Consider the following 24,068-nt stretch of genomic DNA (forward strand, 5'->3'; position numbering starts at 1 on the left):
GTTATAACAGAATCAGTAAAGTGGACAAAACCAATACAGGAGCAGCAACAGTGGATAGATAGCATGGGCACCAGCATTTTCATAAACATGGGAAGAGTGGGGGATTGGTCAAAAAATACTGGCCACAAATAATAATGCAAAAATAACAATAATAATGGTAATAATTCTCAGACTGGCACAGCATATCAGAAACAAATTTGGTACAATAAAATTAAAGAACATAATAAAAAGACTGTAGCTCCAGGCTACATTCCTAAAAACTGATTTAAATTCAAAGAATAAGAATCTCTAAAGTGGGCATACATTAAAACTTGTATTAATCTCTTCATCACCATCAATGACTTGATTGACCATTACAGCTCCATTCCAGCTGTTTCCCTATGAATGGCATCTCCACTTAAAGGGCTCGCCTCTTACCATCCACCCCTGCATACAGCTGCTGACTGCTGAAAACAGAAGACCTGTCAGTAACGTGCCACAGGTTCATCTCAAGAAAAGGCTTATTTAATGAACAATAATATACAGCAGCATTGCTCTTTATGAGCCTAAAGAGACCAGCAATTTCATTTTCCTGTTTTTTATTTACTTGAAACGCTTCTAAAATGGATATGAACTAGGAACAGTGCATGGATAGCCTCATGCTGTTCCCTGCCAAAGCGCTGTTAGTGTCATGTTATCAGTAATTGCCAGTACACTCTATTATTACTGAAATGACGCCTCAAGAACATAAGCACTAATTGGGTTCCAGTTAGACTGTGAACTAAGAAAACCTCCATCCTCTTTCTACAACTCTTCTAATTCAAAAGATGCTCTTGGGTGTTTGTCGGTGAAGCATGTTTGTCTGCCCAGCCTGCTGCTACACACGTCGTTCTTGCCCATCCTGGCCTTTGAAGAGCTGCTTACAAGGGACAGGTGATCCCTTTCTGTATTTCAGTCTGTTCATGTATGTTAAATAATGACATGTTAGATTTGTGTGTGAGCCCAACAGACACACACACACCCACTAATCTAGCAGCACAAACTGCAACAGATTTTAAGGCTGCACATGAGGTCTGATGGCAGCTGCGACAAACTGCAGGTATTCTTTGCGCTTACTGTACATACTTTAAAAGCCTGTAGTTATAGACTGATTACCTTACCTTTACTTCAAACACCTTATGAACAGCCCATCACAAGAGAAAATTGTTTTAGATGTTTACAATAACTTGACAATAACTTTCATGTAAATTTGCAAACACATTACAAATCCTTTTTGAAAATATAATCATTCTTTGAGGCACTCATAAGAGATTCCCAATTGTTTGTACACCTGTTTAGACTGTTTATTGATTAATCATTTATACTTTACCTATTCTGTACTCTCACTTGTCGCTCAGGAACTACTTTTTGTGCATTGGCTAGTCCATCTTAGGCTACTTCTAAACTTTGACATTACATTCTAGATTTCTGTGGTTCTTTTTGTAAAGCCAGATGGACCCCAAACAGTGGTTCAAGCACAGGTTACAAAACCACACACTCTCCTGTCTGTGAAGTGTTATTAGTAACACTCTGAAATTAATGGACCCCACCTAGATCTCCCCCATCTCTTAATGTAATCACAAAATTCAGTATAATTGAAGTATAAAGATTATCTTTCAACATTTGCTAAAATTAATTCTTTGTAACAAAAAATTATTTATATCCCTGCCAAGCAAATTATTAGGAGCACCTGTACACCTGCTTATCCATGCAATTACCTAATCAGCCAATCATTTGGCAGCAACATAAGAGAGAAAAACATGTTGATTTTTTTTTTTTATGTCAGGTCACGAGCTAGTTAATGTTGCATCAAAAACCCAAATGGAATGAAAAAAATGTGGTCTTTGTAATTGCAACCATGTAATGATTGTTGGTGGCAGACAGGCTGGTTTGGATATTTCTGTAATTGCTGATCTGCAGAGATTTTCATTTAATTATTTTAAACCCATGAACAGTCTAGGATGGTGATAGTACTATAATAGTGTGGGGAATATTTTCTTGGCACACTTTTTGAGCCTGTTAATACCAGTCAGTCATTGCTTGAATACCATGGGCTATTTGAGTATAGTTGCTGAACATGTGCATCCCTTCATAGTCACAATTTACCCATCTTTTAATGGCTACTTCCAGCAAGCTAATGTAATATGTCACAAAGCAAAAGTGGTCTGAAACTTGTTTCATGTATGTGACAATAAGTTCAGTGTTGTTCATTGGCTTTTCCTGTCACTGGGTCTGAATTCAATAGACCATCTTTGGCTTGCGGTATAACAAGAGATTTGCTGCATGAACGTGCAGCTGACATCTCTGCAGAAATTGTGTAATTCTTTTATGTCAGCAAAATCAATGCTTCCAACATCTTGTGGAATCTGTGCCAAAAGAAATGAGGCTGTTTTGAGAGCAAAAGGAGACCTGCCCTGTTTTAGCATAGTGTGCATAATAATTTGCACGGTTATTCACAGTGGTATTCATAAATAGATTCCAGTTATGGAACAGAGACTAACTTTGTAGAGCTGAGATGATTTGCATGTTTCTATTTCTCAGAATCTTTACTTTGAAAACGTATACTTACATGACTATGTGGATGCTAGGGGTCACTGTTGCCCCTTAAACCCAACAGACAGACACGCAGGACACAGGGTAAAAGCACCAAGAAGTTGTTTAATTCTTTTTCTCCTTACAGTGCCTTCCAAGCACCACAACCACAATAGACAAACAAATAAACCAGCCAGTAAACACAATATACTATTTTTTTTCTCTTCCACACCTCCCAGCAAGATTTGTCCACCTCCACCTGACTCTGGCTCGCTTGCTGGGTTCACAGCAGTCCTTTAGATATGTTCCGACTCAGAAGTGCTTCTGTCCTTCCGTCCATGTGACTTGCCAGCACTTCCAGGTCAGATGGAGAACTTGAGTATTCTTTAGCCTGGGAGTACTTCTGGGCTTTCGTCTCCGTGACTTGGTAGTACTTCTGGACTATGGGTGAGACATGACTTCTCAGGTTCGCTTGCAGCGTCCCCTTGCGGCACCCACAGTACCCAGCAGGGCTGTGGTATTAAACTACATGTCCCATAGTGCCCTGTAGGAATCTGGTGCACCGCTACACTTCAGGGAAGCTGCCATCTAACGTCTTGGGGGAAGTAGTGTCCCAAACAGGTTGCCCTCCCCCATCCTTCCATTCTGTGGTCTGGCTGGCCAGGTTGAGCTGCCGGCCGTCTGCAACAACTGTTAACATAAGATATGTAAAATATTTGACATGTTGTGGAATGGGACATTATATAATATAATAACATAATAGATCTAAGCTTAAAATAAGACATTTATCTTTTATTATTTTGTACTGCTTACCATGTAATTTTGTGAGGTATAATCAAAGATAATTCATTATTAAAATGTTTGGCAGTGGCTTGACCTTAGTTGAGAGTTCATCTAACTTTTCTTGTTTTTTTGACTTTTTTTTTTCAGCTTACTTAATTAGTTGAATTTACACAACCAAATTGGTTCATTTTTCCAAATGATTTGCTGAAATTAACTTATTTCAGCCTTGAATAATAGAATACAGGACTAGATCTTTTTGGCATTTTTGTTTTTATTCAAAATTAAGTTGTTCAGTTTCAACATTAATTTAAAAGGAATTTAACTTTTAGTAAAATGAATTGCACAATGAAACATTTTTTCAATTATTACCTTTAAAAAAAATCTGATTGTAATTAAGTTGTATATTTTTTCAAATCATTGTCTGAAATACTTTCCAGTGTGACAGAAGTTATTTATTAAGTAATTTTGTAATTACTAATGTATGTAAAAGCTTTTAAAATATGTTTGTTTTTGCAGGTTTTTGAGTTTCTTATTCGACTCCACTCCCCTGAAGCCAGTCCTGATGAGGAAGTGTACCCTTACATTCGGACTCTTTTGCACTTTGACACAAGAGAATTTCTCAATGTCTTGGCATTGGTAAGAATGATACTTTAAGATTAATTTCACGTGTTCTATTTTTATTCACACCATTTATACATTTATCAGTATTTTTCTGGATCGAAGAAGTTTGACATAAGACATTTTTGTCATCACTGTAGTTTTCTTTTCACAAACTGAAGTAGACATTTTTAGAAGAAAAAAATCGGGACCAAAAAAAAGACACGGCATACTTTACACATAGTTAGGCAAGCAAAAAGATTAGCACATTAACTAGTTTGAGCAACATGCAGTACTTTCATAGTGTGTAATATACAGAACTTTATAGTATGATATATTTTACATAAAAATTGTATTTTTTTTGACGTTTTATTATAAAGAGAGATTAGAATAGACATTAGGTGATCTTTCATCTATTACATGCATAACATGAAGAGCAGCCACAAACGTTACCTGAGGTGAAGGGCATCTGGTGAAAAATGCACTAAGGAAACAATTTTTAACTCCTCAGTGTTCTTATACTGTGTCATGTATTGCTGAAATAGATGTAAAGAATTAACATTGAACTGCCATTATTGATTTCTAGCTGTTATGTTTTCTTTACTGTTTGAGTTAGGGCTCTTTGTTATCTATGTTAATTCTGCATTGTCTTTTTCCAGTGCATAGTTGACTTGTTTCTTTTTTCATTTAAATGGTTACACTTAAATACAAAACATTCATATTTGTTTAGATTTGCAAGAGACAGGCAGTGAGGTTAAATATGATTAAATGTTATACCTATTTATAACTGAATATTTATTTTGCTCTTAAGTACTTGAGTGTATTTTCACCTCTTTTGTTGTGATAGAACACTTGTTTTCAGTTAAACTGACTGATGAAAGTAGGATTTGCAGGCTGCTTGAGCCGTTGTAGTATTTTATCAGAAAAATTTATTTCAACTTTATTTACAGCAGAATGCTTGGTGCACAAAACAATGGAATTTAGCTTAACCATCAGTAGGACAGATACGGCAGTGGATTCAGAAAATATTTAGACACCTTCACTTTTTTTATATTTAGCTATGTTGCAGCCTTGTTCTAAAATTATTTTTCCCTCACATAAGGCAACTCTTAATACCCCAGAATGACCAAATAAAAACAGGGTTTTAGAAGTTTTGCAAATGTATTAAGATGAAAAAGGAAATCAGATTCTTTGCTTTGTCACTTGATATCAGGCTCAGGTGCATCCCATTCAATTGATCATCACTGAAGTGTTTCTGCACATTGCTTGGAGTCCATCTATAGTCCGTTCAATTAATTGGACATAGCTAGGAAGGGCACCCACCTGTCTTTGCTGTGGGGTTGTATTACAGCAGTAGGGACTGGGAGACCAGACAGAGTTGAGGGAAAGCTGGAAGTATAGAGTAAGTCTTAATGAAAACCTGTTCTGGAGCAATCTGGACCTCAGACTAGGCCTAACTTCCACCTTCCAACAGAAAAATAACCCTAAGCAAAAGACAACATAGGAATGGCTTAGGGACAACTCTGGAAATGTCCTTAAATTTCCCAGTCAGAGCATGAACTTACATCCAATAAAACTTTTCTGAAGAGACGTGCACATTGCTGTCCACTGATAGTCCAATGTGACAGAGGTTGAGAAGATTCACAGAGAGGAATTACAGAAAATTCCCAATTCCAAGGATGCTGGTTGAATCATACCCAAGAAGACTCCAGGCTGTAAGTGCTGTCAGAGGTGCTTCATGTACTGGGTAATGGGTCTGAATGCTAGTGTTAATTTTATATTTCATTTTTTTTATTTTTAACAAATTAAAAAAAAAAATCTAAAACCATGTTTTTTGTTTGTCATTTTGGGGTATTTAATGTTGCTTGATGTGGGGAAAAATGATCATTTAAATGATTTTAGCACAAGCCAGCATCATAAGAAAATGTGAAAAGTGAAGGGGTTTGAATACACATAACTGCTGTATTTAATCATAATTAGTCATTTTCAAACATATAATAACATTGCACTTAATGCTATTTAGGGAAACCCATTCCAGAATTAGTGGGTTCAAGGGAACAACCAGCCCTCAGTATTCATGTCTATAGCAAGTCTTTCTCACAACCAATTGAAAATGCACCTCCTCATAATGTATAAAGATAACCAGAGTAGCAATTCACACACACAATTTGCACACGAATGTGCAAACTACACTCAGACATTGACTATGTCAGTAGCATGGGATTTGTGAAGCAGTGCTTATCACTGAACTATGGCTTTAGAGATTTAATTAAAAAACAGTAAATCAACAAAGCAGCAACAAAATTGGAGAACCCATGCATCTGTGTTATTGCCAATAAAGAAAAAAAAAGTAATTTCTTTAGTCTTGTCAGCATTGCCATCTATACCCAGTACATGTGGTTATCCTTGTTTATTGTACTTTTTTACACTATGTGTACATGCACCAAAATTTGCTTGTAGTGAGAATTGATTTGTATTCTAAAAGCTACCAAAGGAATATTTATGTCAGTAAGTTAAGATGTTTTTTTATTTCACTATATGTGAGTGCTGATCAGCACAAGTTCATATGAGAGATGCCAGGATGGAGGTTTTCCTGCAGTGGACATGGTGCAGACATTTTATGTTGTTGTCATTTGACAGCCCTTCTTTATTGTGGAGAACAGCAGAGTTTTGAACTGAACTTGTTTAATGATGATAGCAATGATTTAGCATCTGAATGATTTTAAAGGGTTGGATCAACAGAATGTCATTGAACCATGTGGTGGAAATTTATTGACACATCGGGTTACTTAATTTGTATTAATTTAAAGTTCTCAAGTTTGCATATATGTCCAGCCTAGAGTATCAGGTCCAGAAATGGGCTAATTGCAATGCTAGAAAGTGCACTGTTGAAGGTAGTTCCACTTATAGTACCCCAGCAAAACCACAATAGTGACAAAGCGACCTCAACATCAAAAACCAGTTACGACACGCATGAAAATGTTATCTTGTAAAAAATAATTACATTTGCACTTCACATCCAACAATGTTTGGAGACACAAAATCTAGAGAGGAGTGAATGTTGATGTTGCAGTTTTGCTTTCTCTGTTTCTCTCTATCTGTCTTTCTGTGTGTTTCACTTTTTCTCTTTCTTTCTGCCTGTATTAGCTGAGGTATGCCTAATGCAGGAATTTTGGAAGGTGGAAGTTTAAATGAAACTTCAATTCAAAAGTAATAATAATAATAATAATAATAATTCATTACATTTATATAGCGCTTTTCTCAGTACCAGGTTTGAGCAAGTCAGAGGTTATGGATCACCAGTCTGCAGATCAGTGATTGTGGGATTCTCAAATGTCCAGGGGGTGTTAATACTTCTTATAACTTTAAGATAATACTACTTTGGTATAATTGACCAATTAATGTTTAACTTTCAGCTTCTCTGGAAACATGCAAGTTTTATTGCATTTATCTAGACAGAGTACAAATAATTCTTTATCACAGATAGATGTAGCATAGTAATGAAAGCAGAGAACAAGGATGCACAATAAAATGAAAATGCAGGCACTACAGCATAGTAATTACAAAAATATATATTGTATATGAAAGAGTAATATTTCATATACATGTTATGTACGTGACTTATGGCACATGTCATAAATGCAGGAAGGGCGGTCCTTGGGTGTGTGGGAACTGTTAACATTTGAATTTGATGATTGCATATAGCGCGGGACTGACCCTGTACTGTTCTTTCCTCTGCATGTCCTGGAGTAGAAAAGAAACACCCCCATTCACTCAAAAGTGGAGACTGGCAAGATCAAAAAAAAAACAAAACACGTGGTCACTGATTACAACCACAAGATGTTATGCAAATAAATATGAATAACATGAATAATGTTGCATCCGTGCCACAATGTTTTCCGAAATGTACTATATAGGTCATAAAATGACTGTTTCCAAATATTGTATATACCTACGTCTCTGTTTTTTTTTTTTTTTGTCAGTGCGGCTTTGACATCATGGACCATAAGGTGCATACTAATTCATCGTGAGCAGGAATGCTCAATAAAACTGAATTAAAAAAAAAAAATCAAGTGACAATAAGATACAAATAAGGCAAATTCACCAGCGTTTGTGTGTCAGCTTTTATCCCTCCAGATCAGAGAATGTCCAGTCCCATTGTCTCAAAACACCACTCACATCTACAGTTATTCCCAGTTTCAGATAAAAAGTAACCGCATCAGATCATTTTTTTGTGGGGCGGTGTTGTATCATGATTGTGACTGAGAGAATAAAAGTGAAAAAAAAAAAAACGCTAACTTTTACAAGTAGTATAAATTTACACTGGCTGTTACAGACACAACACATCACACACATCAAATGTATGTTTTTATTGTATAATATTAACAATAAAAGCAGCTCACTACTCAAAACGGTAAATTTGCCGGGGAGCTGGTTTCAAACTCACGACCTCCAGATTATAAGTCAGCCGATCTTACCACTGCACCACGGAAACTGTCGTATTGTACTTGCACCTTTTCTGAAAGTGTTTATTTGATATTTGGCCATCAGCCTTCACACATTATACAGTTCATGTCTACATTTTGTTATTTATTACTAAAACATGAAAAACGTTTCTGTTTTAACGATGCGTTTACATAGATTGTTGTAGACACAGAACACACATCAAGTTATTTCCCCTTACAATTCTGGGTAGCTCACTCCTATATAATCAGTCAAGGCAGGAACTGAACTGGAGAACTTCTTGCCCATTCTGAGGCAGTGGGGGGATGGTATAGCAGGCTGCTTGCTGCTTGGGCTTATCGACACATTTAGAAGACAAAAGACACTGACGGAGAGGTGCGAAGGGATTTAAGGTGGGCCGGATTTGAGTTTTTTCATTGGCTATGTTAATTCTAGTGTTAAAGACATTCATTTTAACCCTGATAGTTTATCTAATTACAGATCTGTGTGTCATGTTCCCTTTCTTTCCACAATTCTTTAGACAACAAAGACACTTTTGGTCAGCATTTTTTCTCCAACCTTTTTTTTTTTCTTTTTCTTTTATTTTATTTGGTTGGAAGTGTGTGAGTGGTGACAGCGGGCAACATAACAGTGCAGAATTATTTAGCTCAAAAGAAATGGCAATTGATATTGGCTCTGGAGTTCCAGTTTTTATAATACTTGGTCATTATAAAGTCAGGATTGAGTACTATGAAGACAATGAAGATGTGTATTTGGATCAAAATGTAACTGGTATAATATGTTTCTTTGCAGACTATGTAATGCTGATTGTTTGTATTTTATCAGACCTTTGAAGATTTTAAGAATGATAAACAAGCCTTAGAGTATCAACAGAGAATTGTGGACATTTTACTTAAGGTAACCAAAACCCGTTTCTTTTTTTTCTCCTTTCTCTCATTTACATGATGGGTAATAGGTAAACAATTTTAAAGCTTTCAGAGATGCAAGTAAAATGTATGTGTTGCCAGATTTGTGTGTATTCAGCAGATGGTGATCAAGATATCCATCAAATTTAACATGTAAATTGCCATAATGAGGTGGTACTGTGGTTTATCAGAATTAGAATTTTCAGAAAATAAATATTAAACTTTCTGTGAAAATAACAAGTGATCGTATTTATGTTTGTGCTAACAGATATGTGGGTGTTGAGGAATCAGACACTTTTAGGTTTTCTTTTTTGGAAAATGTGTAAATGGTGCAGAGCCTAGGGGTCCATATAAATAACAAACTAGACTGGTCTGACAACACAGTAGCAACATAGTAGCTCTGTATAAGAAGGGTCAGAGCAGACTGTACTTGCCAAAGAGACTCCAGTCTTTTGATGTGTGCAGCAAGCTACTAGAAATATTCTATCAGTCCGTAATAGTCAAGGCCTTCTCCAAGTTCTGGGTTTCCACACTACTTTTGCTTTGCCAGGCCTTTACTGCAGCTGTCTTCAGGTGCTCCTTGTTCATTGGACATTTTGCATTCAATTTTGTCTTCAGCAATGTATGGAAGTCCATTTGGGTTGAGGTTATTTGATTGACTTGATCATTGAAGAATATTACACTTCTTTGCCTTGAAACGCATTTGGTTTACAGTCACTGTATGTTTTGGTTCATTGTCCATCAGTTTTGCATCATTTGTCTGAATATGAGCAGCCAGTATAGCCCAGCCCTATACTCATCAGTAAACACCCATGACCCATTTCCTTTTGCAGTCACACATATCCATGTCATAAGACTGCCTCCACCATGTTTCACAGATGATGTGGTATGCTACAGATCATGAGCTGTTCCTTCTCTTCTCCATTTTCTTTTCAATGCAGAATCTTGGTACATATTGATGTTAATTTCATTTGACCAAAGAAACCTGTTGCAAAACTGGACTGTTTTTTAATATTTTAATATTAAGTTTAATCTGCCCTTCCTATGCTTGAGGATTACCAGTGGTTTGCACCTTGTGGTAAACGCTCTGTATTTACTTTTGTGAAGTCTTCTTCTCTTGATTGTTGACTTTGGCAATGATAGGCCTACCTCCCAGAGAGAGTTCTTGGTTTGGCTAAATGTTGTGAATTGTGTTTTCTTCACCAAGGAAGGAATTCTGTGATCATCTAGCAAGGTTGTCTTCCATGATTTTCCAGGCCTTCTAGTGTTGCTGAGCCCATCAGTGTGTCACTTCTCTTTAAGAATGTACCAAATGGCAGATGGTTGATTTGACCACTCCTGGTGTTTCTGCTATCTCTTGGATGGGTTTGTTTTGTTTCCATCCATCCATCCTCTTTCTCTTATCTGAGGTCGGGTCGCGGGGGCAGCAGCTTGAGCAGAGATACCCAGATTTCACTTCTTCTAGCTCTTCCGGGAGAATCCGGGAGACATAGTCCCTCCAGCGTGTCCTGGGTCTTCCCCGGGGCCTCCTCCTGGTTGGACGTGCCCGGAAGGCATCCTGATCAGATGCCCGAGCCACCTCATCTGACTCCTCTCGATGCGGAGGAGCAGCGGCTCTACTCTGAGCCCCTCCCGGATGACTGAGCTTCTCACCCTATCTTTAAGGGAAAGCCCAGACACCCTGCGGAGGAAACTCATTTCAGCCGCTTGTATTCGTGATCTTGTTCTTTCGGTCACTACCCATAGCTCATGACCATAGGTGAGGGTAGGAACATAGATCGACTGGTAAATTGAGAGCTTTGCCTTACGGCTCAGCTCCTTTTTCACCACGACAGACCGATGCAGAGCCCGCATCACTGTGGACGCCGCACCGAATCGCCTGTCGATCTCACGCTCCATTCTTCCCTCACTCGTGAACAAGACCCCGAGATACTTGAACTCCTCCACTTGAGGCAGGATCTCGCTCCCAACCCTGAGAGGGCACTCCACCCTTTTCCGGCTGAGGACCATGGTCTCGGATTTGGAGGTGCTGATTCCCATCCCAGGCGCTTCACACTCGGCTGCGAACCGATCCAGAGAGAGTTGAAGATCACGGCCTGATGAAGCAAACAGGACAACATCATCTGCAAAAAGCAGTGACCCAATCCTGAGCCCACCAAACCGGACCCCCTCAACACCCTGGCTGCGCCTAGATATTCTGTCCATAAAAGTTATGAACAGAATCGGTGACAAAGGGCAGCCCTGGCGGAGTCCAACTCTCACTGGAAAGGGGTTCGACTTACTGCCGGCAATGTGGACCAAGCTCTGTCACCGGTTGTACAGGGACCGAACAGCCCTTATCGGGGGTCCGGTACCCCATACTCCCGGAGCACCCCCCACAGGATTCCCCGAGGGACACGGTCGAACGCCTTTTCCAAGTCCACAAAACACATGTAGACTGGTTGGGCGAACTCCCATGCACCCTCCAGGACTCTGCTAAGGGTGTAGAGCTGGTCCACTGTTCCGCGACCAGGATGAAAACCACACTGTTCCTCCTGAATCCGTAGGTTCGACTATCCGACGGGCCCTCCTCTCCAGAACCCCCAAATAGACTTTTCCAGGGAGGCTGAGGAGTGTGATCTCTCTGTAGTTGGAACACACCCTCCAGTCCCCCTTCTTAAAGAGTGGGACCACCACCCCAGTCTGCCAATCCAGAGGCACTGTCCCTGATGTCCATGCGATGTTGCAGAGACGTGTCAACCAAGACAGCCCTACAACATCCAGAGCCTTGAGGAACTCCGGGCGTATCTCATCCACCCCCGGGGCCCTGCCACCAAGGAGTTTTTCTGACCACCTCGGTGACCTCAGTCCCAGAGATGGGGGAGCCCACTGCCGAGTCCCCAGGCTCTGCTTCCTCATTGTAAGGCATGCTAGTGGGATTGAGGAGGTCTTCGAAGTACTCCCCCCACCGACCCACAACGTCCCGAGTCGAGGTCAGCAGCGCACCATCCCCACCATATACAGTGTTGACACTGCACTGCTTCCCCCTCCTGAGACACTGGACGTTGGACCAGAATCTCCTCGAAGCCGTACGAAAGTCGTTCTCCATGGCCTCCCCAAACTCCTCCCATGCCCGAGTTTTTGCCTCAGCAACCACCGAAGCCGCATTCCGCTTGGCCTTCCGGTACCTATTAGCTGCCTCCAGAGTCCCACAGGACAAAAGGGACCGGTAGGACTCCTTCTTCAGCTTGACAGCATCCCTCACCGCCGATGTCCACCAACGAGTTCTGGGATTGCCGCCATGACAGGCACCGATCACCTTACGGCCACAGCTCTGGTCAGCCGCCTCAACAATAGAGGCACGGAACATGGCCCATTCGGACTCAATGTCCCCCACCTCCCTCGGGACATGGTCGAAGTTCTGCCGGACGTGGGAGTTGAAGCTACGTCTGACAGGGTCTCTGCCAGACGTTCCCAGCAGACCCTCACAACATGTTTGGGCCTACCAGGCCTGACCAGCATCCTCCCCGACCATCGAAGCCAACTCGCCACCAAATGGTGATCAGTTGACAGCTCCACCCCTCTCTTCACCCGAGTGTCCAAGACATGTGGCCGCAAGTCCGACGACACGACCACAAAGTCGATCATCGAACTGAGTGCACATATGAAGACCCCTATGCTTGAACATGGTGTTCGTTATGGACAATTCGTGACGAGCACAGAAGTCCAATAAAAAAAAACACCACTCGGCTTCCGATCGGGGGGCCATTCCTCCCAATCACGCCCTTCCAGGTCTCACTTTCATTGCCCACGTGAGCATTGAAGTCTCCCAGCAGTACGAGGGAGTCCCCAGAAGGTATGCTCTCTAGGACCCCCTCCAGGGACTCCAAAAAGGGTGGGCACTCCGAACTGCTGTTCGGTGCATACGCACAAACAACAGTTAGGACCCGTCCCCCCACCCGAAGGCGGAGGGAGGCTACCCTCTCGTCCACCGGGGTAAACCCCAATGTACAGGCTCCAAGTCAGGGGTCAATATGTATGCCCACACCCGCTCGGTGCCTGTCACAGGGGGCAACTCCAGAGTGGTACAGAGTCCAGCCCCACTCAAGGAGATTGGTTCCAGAGTTCAAGCTGTGCGTCGAGGTAAGCCCGACTATATCTAGCCGGAACCTCTCAACCTCGCGCACAAGCTCCCTTTCAGAGAGGTGACATTCCATGTCCCAAGAGCCAGCTTCTGTAGCCAAGGATTGGACCGCCAAGGTCCCCGCCTTCGACCACCACCCACTGCACCCGACCTCCTTGGCCCCTCCCATAGGTGGTGAGCCCATGGGAAGGGGGACCCACGTTGCCTCTTCGGGATGTGCCCAGCCGAGCCCCATGGGTGCAAGCCTGGCCACCAGATGCTCGCCATCGAGCCCCACCTCCAGGCCTGGCTCCAGAGGGGGGCCCCGGTGACCCGTGTCCGGGCGAGGGAAAACGCCGTCCAAATTTTTTATTCATCATAGGAGGTTGTATTGAACTGCACTTTGTCTCATCCCTCACCTAGGACCAGTTTGCCTTGGGTGGCCCTACCAGGGGCATAAAGACCTGGACAACAGAGCTCCTAGGATCTTTGGGACACACAAGCCCCTCCTCGAACCACCACCTTATCGTGGTGGAGGGGTTTGCGTGTCCCAATGATCCTAGGTTTGTTTTGTGTTGTCTGCCTAATAATGACCTGATTTTACTTGCACAGAAAGCACTTTGTTCAACACTTGGAATCACCTCAAGACCTTTTATTTGCTTAATTATTTATGAAGTAATAAGGGACCAGCTCACACCTGGCTATGGAACAGTTTATGAGTCAATTGTCCAAATACTTTTGAGCCCCATAAAATTGTGGGACAATGTATAAAAATGGCTGTCATTCCTAAATTGCTCATATGATATTTCTGTTAAACCCTTTGAATCAATGCTAAATCCTACACTTCAGTCATGTAATTATTTCTTTGTTACAAATCCATTGTGGTGGCGTATAGAGCCAAAATTATGAAAATTGTGTCACTGTCCAAATACTTACGGACCTAACTGTAGTTACAACTTTTTGAAACCTAAGTAGCAAAATAAAATGATCATACTGTATATGCTATTCCCATTATTAATAAAATATAGAACACATCATCTTTTTAGGTTTATAAAATTCTTTGTTTTCTATAGGTAATGGTGGAAAATTCAGACTTTACACCATCTCAAGTGGGATGCCTCTTCACTTTTCTTGCTCGACAGCTTGCTAAACCAAACAACACTTTGTTTGTAAACAGAAAGCTTTTTGATCAGGTGGGTTGCTTTAATTTTGCCTACAGTGAAATATAAATTATTGTATATTCATTAATAGTTCCCAAGAACAGCCCTTTGATTCTAACATTATTCCTTCTGCATCCATGTTCCAGTGCAGCAAGTCTGTCTCTGAGTACTTTGCATTCGGAATTTGCAGCCGTTGCTTTTCCATCAGAGGTAGATGCCAGTTGTTTAGCTATTCGATGCAAGTCGTGAACGTTTGCTTAACGTCTTCCAACTGAGCGCCATGTGCCCTTAGTTTATTCTCAAACTTAGATGCATTTTCTTGTATTTGTTCCTCAATTTTTTCTAGCATACCTTTAAAGTTTGACCCAAAGCGATTATTTAAACGTTTATCTTGGTCTTTAATAATCTGAAGCAGATTCTCGTTTGTCTTGTGTATGTCCTTTATTTCTTTCCTTATATCATTTATGTCCTGTTTCCTTATATCATTTATATCCTTCTTTATATTATTCTTGAGCTCCTTTATGTCCAAACCCCAAGAGTGGTGGCAAAGGCGGCGATCATTACTTTCAGCTTGGGCAGATCATTTCAGTCTTCTCTGTGCTCCGCGGGTGAGAAAAAAATGTGTTATAGCACACAGCAAATGGCCACCTGTGTGTTCCTGCTTGTACTGAATAAGCTCACTCCTTCTGGTGCACGGTGTCAACGTAGCACAGAGAAAAAAAAAAAAGAGACAAATATATGGGACATTGGGTATAAATTTATTGTACTTGTAAAAGTTAGCTTTTTTCAGTTTTATTCTCTAAATCACGATCACGCTGTCCTGCTCCTCCTGATCTGACTCTAAGTAACAGCGCCAGCATAAATTCACACCCGATCTGACACTGTTCGTTTTCAAATAATATTGCATTAGTGCAATGATGTTTTCTGATTGGTACTATTCAGGTCATAAAATTATTTCTTTAAAATATATTTCACATATATTGTCTCTTTCTTTCAGGTGTGTAATAGAAACCACAGCATAGAGAGAAGTGTGTGCATTGCAACAGGTACACATGCCGTATATGTAGTAAGGACGGTCCTTGCGTGTGTGTGAACTGTTAACATTTGAATTTGATGATTGCATATAGTGCTGAACTTACCGCTCTGTACTATTCTTTCCTCTGCCTGTCCTGGAGTACAAAAAAAACAGCATACAGCAACGTGGAGACTGGCAAGATCGGAAGAAAAAACAAAAAAACACGTGGTCACTGATTACAAGTGCAAGATGTTATGCGAATGAATATGAATAATATGAATAATGTTGCATCCGTGCCACAATGTTTTCCGAAATGTACTATACAGGTCATAAAATGAATAATTCCAAATATCATATATACATTTGTTTGTGTTTTTTTTTTTTTTTGACATCATAGACTGTAAGGTGCATACTAATTCAGCGTGAGCAGGAACACTCAATAAAACTGAATAAAAAAAAATAAAAATCAAGTGACGGTGAGATATGAAGAAGGCAGATTCACTACCGTTTGTGTGTCAGCTTTTATCCTTCCAGATCAGAGAATGTCCAGTTCCATTGCCTCAAAACACCACTCACATCTACAGTTATTCCCAGTTTCAAATAAAAACTGTCAGCGTCAGATCCCTGGGTGGGTGGGTAATATGTATCGTGATCGTGACTGAGAGAATAAAAGTGAAAATAAAACGGTAACTTTCACAAGTACTATAAATGTCCACCGTCTGTTACGGATGCAAACCAAATATATGTGTGTACTGTATAATATTAATAATAAGAGCAGCTCACTACTGATAATGGGAAATATAGGAGGCAGTCGGGACCGAACCGGGTACTCTTGATTACAAGTCAACAAATCTTACCGCTACGCCACGGAAGCTATTGTTTTATCCTATAACCTTTTGTGAAAGTGTTTATTTGATCTTTGGACTTCAAACTTCACACATTATATAGTTTATGTCAACATTTTGTCATTTACTACTAAAATATGAAAAACATTTCTGTTTTAACAATGTGTTTACACAGATTATTGTAGAAACGGAACACGCATGAAATACATGTGTTCCAAATAACAATCTATTATTTCCACTCTAAAACTCCCAGCACTTCACTCCCAGATAATCAATCAAGGCATGAGCTGGGAGAACTTTGTGCACATTCTGCAGCTGTGGGGGGATGGAATAGCAGGCTGCTTGCTGCTTGTCTGTATTGGCACATTTACAGGACAAAAGACACTGATGGAGAGGTGTGAACGGATTTAACGTGGGCCGGATCTACGAGTTTTTTCATAGGCTCTGGTAATTCTAGTCTTAAAAAAAACCCAAAAAAACCCAAGAAATAAATAACACAGCTGCTTACGGAGTTCTGCTTCAGATGTCCATCTCCCATAACGGACGAGACCAAGCATTTCAGTAAAACACAACTGTTCCATATGAATCCTTGTTGACAATTTTCTAATACGGTTGCTCTACACATGAGCTGTTTGATCGTTTCCTTAAGAATTACTTCCATTAATTTACCTGTGGTGCATATTAAGGTTACTGGCCTAAAGTTACTTGGATCATCCTGATCACCCTTTTTATACAATGGGATAATATTTTCTAGCACCCAGGCTTTAGGATTTTCCTTAGTGTGCAGAGATTTTTGGAAAATACAGTATGTGTCAAGGATTTATATGTGTACTCACCAATTTCCTTATTTGTTAGATTTCCGCCTATTTAATCTAAGCAGTACTTTTTCCTGTGCAATTTCCAAATTACTGCGTAACTCCTTAGTAATACCCATTATTTTTGGGCGATAATTGATCTCTTCACACCTGTAAACTTCAACAAAATGGAAGTTCACAGCATTAACTATTTCACTGTCTGTATATTCCAGCTCACTTTTGTAATTTGTTATAATCTTATTCTATTGATATATTGAAAGAATCTTTTTGGTCAACTTTCGGCTTCTCTCCCAGCTAGCTACCTTTTAGCTTTCCTAATATCCTTTTTTACCATTGCTTTCATGCTGTCATACACCCTACATTTATTACTAAATTTATTGTTCTTACATGCCTTAGAAAGGTGTTTTTATCCCCTGTAACTTTTTTAAGCTCTTCATTTATCCACCACAGAATTATTTTTAATTTCTTACTACTTCTGATGTTTGGGATAACCTTGTCCATTGTTATACGTGAAACACTTTTAAACCTACATCATATCTCCTCAGCTGTCTCCACACTTAAAAGCTTGTTCCAGTTTATCTTACTTGGACTTTGTTACACCGAAGATCGTAATAGTTCAGCTACATTTGTCACATGAATCCTATCCTTATTATCTCAGAATACTAAATCTAGACTCACTTCCCCCCTTTTTGGTACTTTGATATATTGTGTTAAACATTCATTGATTACCTCCATAAATTTGTTCTTCAATTAGATGGATATTTTTTTCAGGTTTCATCCATTGTGCTTTGTTATGTGTATCTTTTGAATTTATGCTTAACTCTTAGTACACTCCTACTTTGTTTCAGACCAAAAGTAAATTAGCCTCTAAGTAAATTCTTTAGATGATTAACTAGGGAATTTCCTGGGGACTGTAAATTAAACAGCCTACTTTTGTTGGCCCAGAACTAATATATGCTGTTTTATTGGTCCTTATATGTTTTTTATTTTCCTATTAATCTTTTTTATATTATTAACCCATAATGGTTAAAAAGTCTACATTTCATATTTTAATCCTTCACTAGATCACTAAGTAAATTTTTTCGGATTCTTTTTTATGTAGTTTGTTTTTCAAGTTGTTCATTTGAATAGTTTTGCAGTCTTTGCAATTGACAGCAAATTTTTCAGTGAGGCACAAAAGTAATGTTAGTCACCCATTCTGAATTGTGCATAGGCTTCCTTTCACAAAGCAAGTCACCTGGGGATTCCTTGTACATAAATCCAATGTGCTTTTTAGGCACAGAAAATTGAAATAATAAAAACAATTTAAATAATGCTGCTAATCACTATGTTATGGAGAATGGAAAACAATGGCAAGCTGCCTAGGGAATATTTTCAGAAGCAGTGAATTATATAAGCTTTTTTCCAGGTGAGTAAAAATCAGTTTTGATGCACCTCTGCTGTTTTTTCTGACTCATCTTTTATGCTTTGCTCTTCATTTAGAATGCATTTACTGTGGATTTAAATCATTGTATTGTGTGATATTTCAATATAATTGTCAATATATCATTATAAGTGATAATAATAATTAATCTTGATTCCTTCTTTCTTTCTTGTATTTTTACAAATTCTAGATATTTAGCAGCTAAATAGTATCATTAATAATGAACATGAATTAAGTGAACTATACAGTCTTTAAATGAAAATTATTAATTACTAAATACTAATGTTCTGCTGTACAGTGTTATAGTAGTTAGGAAGGAAGAGTTAGGATAACAGTTTTCAGAATAGAATTTTGCAAAGCTATGTTATGAAAAGAACATTACTTGAGTCATTAGATAAGCAAATGATGTGTCAAAGATGCAGTTATGCTAGTGCTTTCTTTTTTTGGAAATTAGGCAGCACGGTGGTGTAGGGGTAGCACTGCTGCCTCGCAGTAAGGAGATCTGGGCTCGCTTCCCGGGTCCTTCCTGCGTGGAGTTTGCATGATTTCTCTGTGTCTGCATGGGTTTCCTCCGGGTGCTCCGGTTTCCTCCCACAGTCTAAAGACATGCAGGTTAGGTGCATTGGCGTTCCTAAATTGTCTCTAGTGTGTGCATGGTGTGTGTGTGTGTGTGTGTGCGTGTGCGCCCAGCGGTAGGCTGGTGCCCTGCCCGGGGTTTATTCCTGCCTTGTTCCCTGTGCTGGCTGGGATTGGCTCCAGCAGACCCCCGTGACCCTGTGTTAGGATACAGTGCTTCCGGAAAGTATTCACAGCGCATCACTTTTTCCACATTTTATGTTACAACCTTATTCCAAAATGGATTAAATTCATTTTTTTCCTCAGAATTCTACACACAACACCCCATAATGACAACGTGAAAAATGTTTACTTGAGGTTTTTGCAAATTTATTAAAAATAAAAAAACTGAGAAATCACATGTACATAAGTATTCACAGCCTTTGCTCAATACTTTGTCGATGCACCTTTGGCAGCAATTACAGCCTCAAGTCTTGTTGAATATGATGCCACAAGCTTGGCACACCTATCCTTGGCCAGTTTCGCCCATTCCTCTTTGCAGCACCTCTCAAGCTCCATCAGGTTGGATGGGAAGCGTCGGTGCAAAGTCATTTTAAGATCTCTCCAGAGATGTTCAATCGGATTCAAGTCTGGGCTCTGGCTGGGCCACTCAAGGACATTCACGGAGTTGTCCTGAAGCCACTCCTTTGATATCTTGGCTGTGTGCTTAGGGTCGTTGTCCTGCTGAAAGATGAACCGTCGCCCCAGTCTGAGGTCAATAGCGCTCTGGAGCAGGTTTTCATCCAGGATGTCTCTGTACATTGCTGCAGTCATCTTTCCCTTTATCCTGACTAGTCTCCCAGTCATTGCTGCTGAAAAACATCCCCACAGCATGATGCTGCCACCACCATGCTTCACTGTAGGGATGGTGTTGGCCTGGTGATGAGCGGTGCCTGGTTTCCTTCAAACATGATACCTGGTTTTCACACCAAAGAGTTCAATCTTTGTCTCATCAGACCAGAGAATTTTCTTTCTCATGGTCTGAGAGTCCTTCAGGTGCCTTTTGGCAAACTCCAGGCGGGCTGCCATGTGCTTTTTACTAAGGAGTGGCTTCCGTCTAGCCACTCTAACATACAGGCCTGATTGGTGGATTGCTGCAGAGATGGTTGTCCTTCTGGAAGGTTCTCCTCTCTCCACAGAGGACCTCTGGAGCTCTGACAGAGTGACCATCGGGTTCTTGGTCACCTCCTTGACTAAGGCCCTTCTCCCCTGATTGCTCAGTTTAGATGGCCGGCCAGCTCTAGGAAGAGTCCTGGTGGTTTCGAACTTCTTCCACTTATGGATGATGGAGGCCACTGTGCTCATTGGGACCTTTAAAGCAGCAGAAATTTTTCTGTAACCTTCCCCAGATTTGTGCCTCGAGACAATCCTGTCTCGTAGGTCTACAGACAATTCCTTTGACTTAATGCTTGGTTTGTGCTCTGACATGAACTGTCAACTGTGGGACCTTATATAGACAGGTGTGTGCCTTTCCAAATCATGTCCAATCAACTGAATTTACCACAGGTGGACTCCAATTAAGCTGCAGAAACATCTCAAGGATGACCAGGGGAAACAGGATGCACCTGAGCTCAATTTTGAGCTTCGTGGCAAAGGCTGTGAATACTTATGTACATGTGCTTTTTCAATTTTTTTATTTTTAATAAATTCGCAAAAATCTCAAGTAAACTTTTTTCATGTTCTCATTATGGGGTGTTGTGTGTAGAATTCTGAGGAAAAAAATGAATTTAATCCATTTTGGAATAAGGCTGTAACATAACAAAATGTGGAAAAAGTGATGTGCTGTGAATACTTTCTGGATGCACTGTATAGTGGGTTGTACAATGACTGACTTAGTGGCTAATCAAAAATGATAAAGTAAGGATCCCGCTGTGGATTTGAGGTGATATGCAGTGTATTAGTGTCTAGGACAATTAACACTGTTCAAATGGTGGTTCAAAGTCTTTTATAGATTTTCAGTCTGTAGCAGTGGCCACAATAAATTATCGGTCAAAGGGATCGTATGGAGACCTGAAACATTTCTGGAGAAAATGTGGCATTTTTCCGTTTGCATTCTCTACACAAAAAATTACATATTTAAACACCAACCGATTTTTGAGTCTTGATGTCTGCGTAAGGTCCATGTAAGGCAGTGTTTTTCAGCCACTGGGTTGTGTTTTGCTCTCATTAGTTTGCGAATGGGTTGCCTTAGCAATCGGCAGCACTGCACAGTTTCTTTCTCCATTTCTAAATGAGCTCATTTCACCAAGGGGGAACTACCAATCTCGCTCATTTCACCATAGGGGCAGTTTGCAATTTTTGCTAGTGGGTTGTCAATTAATTTAAAAAGGCAAAACTGGTTCATGGGACCATAAAGCTTGAAAAGCACTAGTGTAAGGAAGACAGTGTGGGCTGAATGCATAAGAATTAGTCATGTGTAGCAGTGCTGATCTGAGCAAACCTTAAACGCCCCTCCAAGAGTCAGAAAACATATGAGAACATGTGAAATAATAATAATAATAACAAAAGATTTATTACTGCGACTATTTGTATCAATTTTAGAAACATCATTAACCTACTGTTTTTATATGGCCCTCAGCAGTAAGTACAAGTTGCCATAACTCAGTTGGCCGTGTGATTGTTGGTGCATGACTTTATATGTAGAAAAAGAGAAAGGAGAAATCTCAGACAGATGATGAAGTAACACACAGCAGATTAGGAAAAAAGAGGGAGACAGGACTAAAATATATGAATGGAATATCTTGGTTCTAGCAGCAGTTGGACGAATGTGTAACACCTTCATGGAGTTAGATATAGACTGTTTAGAGAAGTGTGATGTTTCCAAAACAATGTCCTAATGACAATGTGCATCAAAAGGTGAAAAATCAGAAGTTGAAGTTTTAAGAAGAGACAGAGCCCTTATAGTTTTTAAGAAGTAATTATGGCATTTTCAGGTTGGTTCAGGTAGTGGATACCAAGGAATTAAACAAGCATCTACTGTAACAAATAGTAAATTCCTTTTGAAGCATCTTTTAGGCAGGACAAACACCAGTAGTGCTGTAATAAGAACAGTGTCTTTTACCTGACATTTCTTTCTTGCTTTTAAGAAATTTTGAAATGACTGATTTAATAAGATATAATATGGTACGTGGATATTTAAAGGAATTATGGCATTGATAAAATGAAGAATAATGTTAATTTTTACAGCTGCTAGGCGATAATGAAGAAATGAGTGGGATTTTGTTTGATTTTTAAAGATGATTTCATGGGTAAGCAAATTTCTACCAAACACTTGAATTGGTTGTAAATTAGAATATGTGATAAAATAAACTAAATGCCAGTACTGATTAAATGGAAGGAGATTTGATTTGGATGAGTTTGTTTTATATTGTGGCATTTCAGTAGAGAAATATAATGGAAGGGTTTTAAACCTGTATGGGGAAAAAAGCTTGAACTATGAGCAATAGCTACTAAAGTTCCTTTCTGAAATCATGCTTAATTTGGAAACTATGAAAAAAAATATAACATTTGGTTAAACTAATAACTACAGAAGCCAAGAAACGTAGCCATATTAATCAGTCCTTGCAAGATCCTGGAAATCCTTTTAGTGTCAAAGATTATAACTCTTATTGGTAGTAACCATCTCAGCTTAGCATTAGCCAAAACAAAAGGGTGTCTTTCTCTATGACTTATGCTTGCCCTGTTATTTTGCTTTCTGTTTAATTTAATCCACCATACATCTGTGGTAGCCTTTAATTTGATCAGCTAAATGCTTGCAGAAAGCACATATTTTATGTTATTCTGCTCCCTTTGACCAAACGTCCACTTAAAGTAGAGCTTGCACAGCAATAGTGGTTCATAATTGTGTGTAGTGAGTTTCTGTTATAAGACAACCATAGATAAAAGCATTATGTACAAGTGCAGGTGTATTGCTTTTATTATAGCTGGAAGTTTTTTTTAATTAAATCAATAGAACTGAAATATTTAAAGATTCTTGTGCTGCCTTTGTTTTCTAAATAAATTTCACGTCATCATTGTTTTATTTGATTTCTTCTATGTCATTCATTTTTGACAGGTTCTTGAATTTCTGTGTACTCCAAATGATGACTCCAGACATACAGAGAGACAGCAGGTAATAGATACAGTTACCCTGTAAATTATCAGTATGTCAAGTGTTTTTAATTTGGTAAAAATATTGTAAAAGTACGTGCTTCCTGTTTAGATATTAATGATTTACATAACTCCGGTCTTGCTATTAGATTTGATAATAGTTAATAGTTTATTAATAGTGTGTTGTTGTTAAACACATCATACTGAATTATTTTATCTTAGTGCAGTACTCTGCTTGTGTTTTCAGAATAGCAATTAACATTTGTGCCATCAAAGATGGGATATTGTGTTCATTTTAAGGTTATTATAGTTTTGCCTTTTTATATTAGTTTTTATTTCTATATTTTTTCTGACCTTACTTGGAAATTCAGTTTAGTTTTAGTTTTCCTTCATCGTGTATTTTTAATTTTAGTTTAGTTTTTATTTCACAAAGACATTTCTATTTTATTTATATATCTATTAGTTTTAGTATTAGTAATTATGGCATGGAGGTCCTACGGAGTTTAGTTTTGTGTCACAATCAGACAGAATTGTACACTTAATGGATTTGGATATAATAGGAGTTAAATGTTAGTAAACCAAGTAGTGTAGTAAGCTTCCACTCTCTGGTTTTGTTTTTGTCTGATAAAAACCAGCATAATCAAAACCAGGTACTGAATATGAAAAATTTCACACAACTTTATAATTTTTAAAATATTTTCTATG

The 24,068-nt window shown here is 39.3% G+C and overlaps 1 protein-coding gene across 1 annotated transcript in view; it reads left to right on the forward strand.

Moving 5' to 3' along the window:
- Positions 1-24,068, forward strand: part of vps8 (VPS8 subunit of CORVET complex) — an 893,492-nt gene that overhangs the window by 425,894 nt on the left and 443,530 nt on the right. The window contains exons 26-29 of the mRNA XM_051931263.1: positions 3,850-3,969; positions 9,220-9,291; positions 14,475-14,594; positions 23,329-23,385. Coding sequence (XP_051787223.1) covers positions 3,850-3,969; positions 9,220-9,291; positions 14,475-14,594; positions 23,329-23,385 — 369 coding nt within the window. The remainder of the gene's footprint in view (positions 1-3,849; positions 3,970-9,219; positions 9,292-14,474; positions 14,595-23,328; positions 23,386-24,068) is intronic.

The sequence above is a fragment of the Erpetoichthys calabaricus genome, chromosome 8 (assembly GCF_900747795.2).
Source record: "Erpetoichthys calabaricus chromosome 8, fErpCal1.3, whole genome shotgun sequence".
NCBI lineage: Eukaryota > Metazoa > Chordata > Cladistia > Polypteriformes > Polypteridae > Erpetoichthys > Erpetoichthys calabaricus.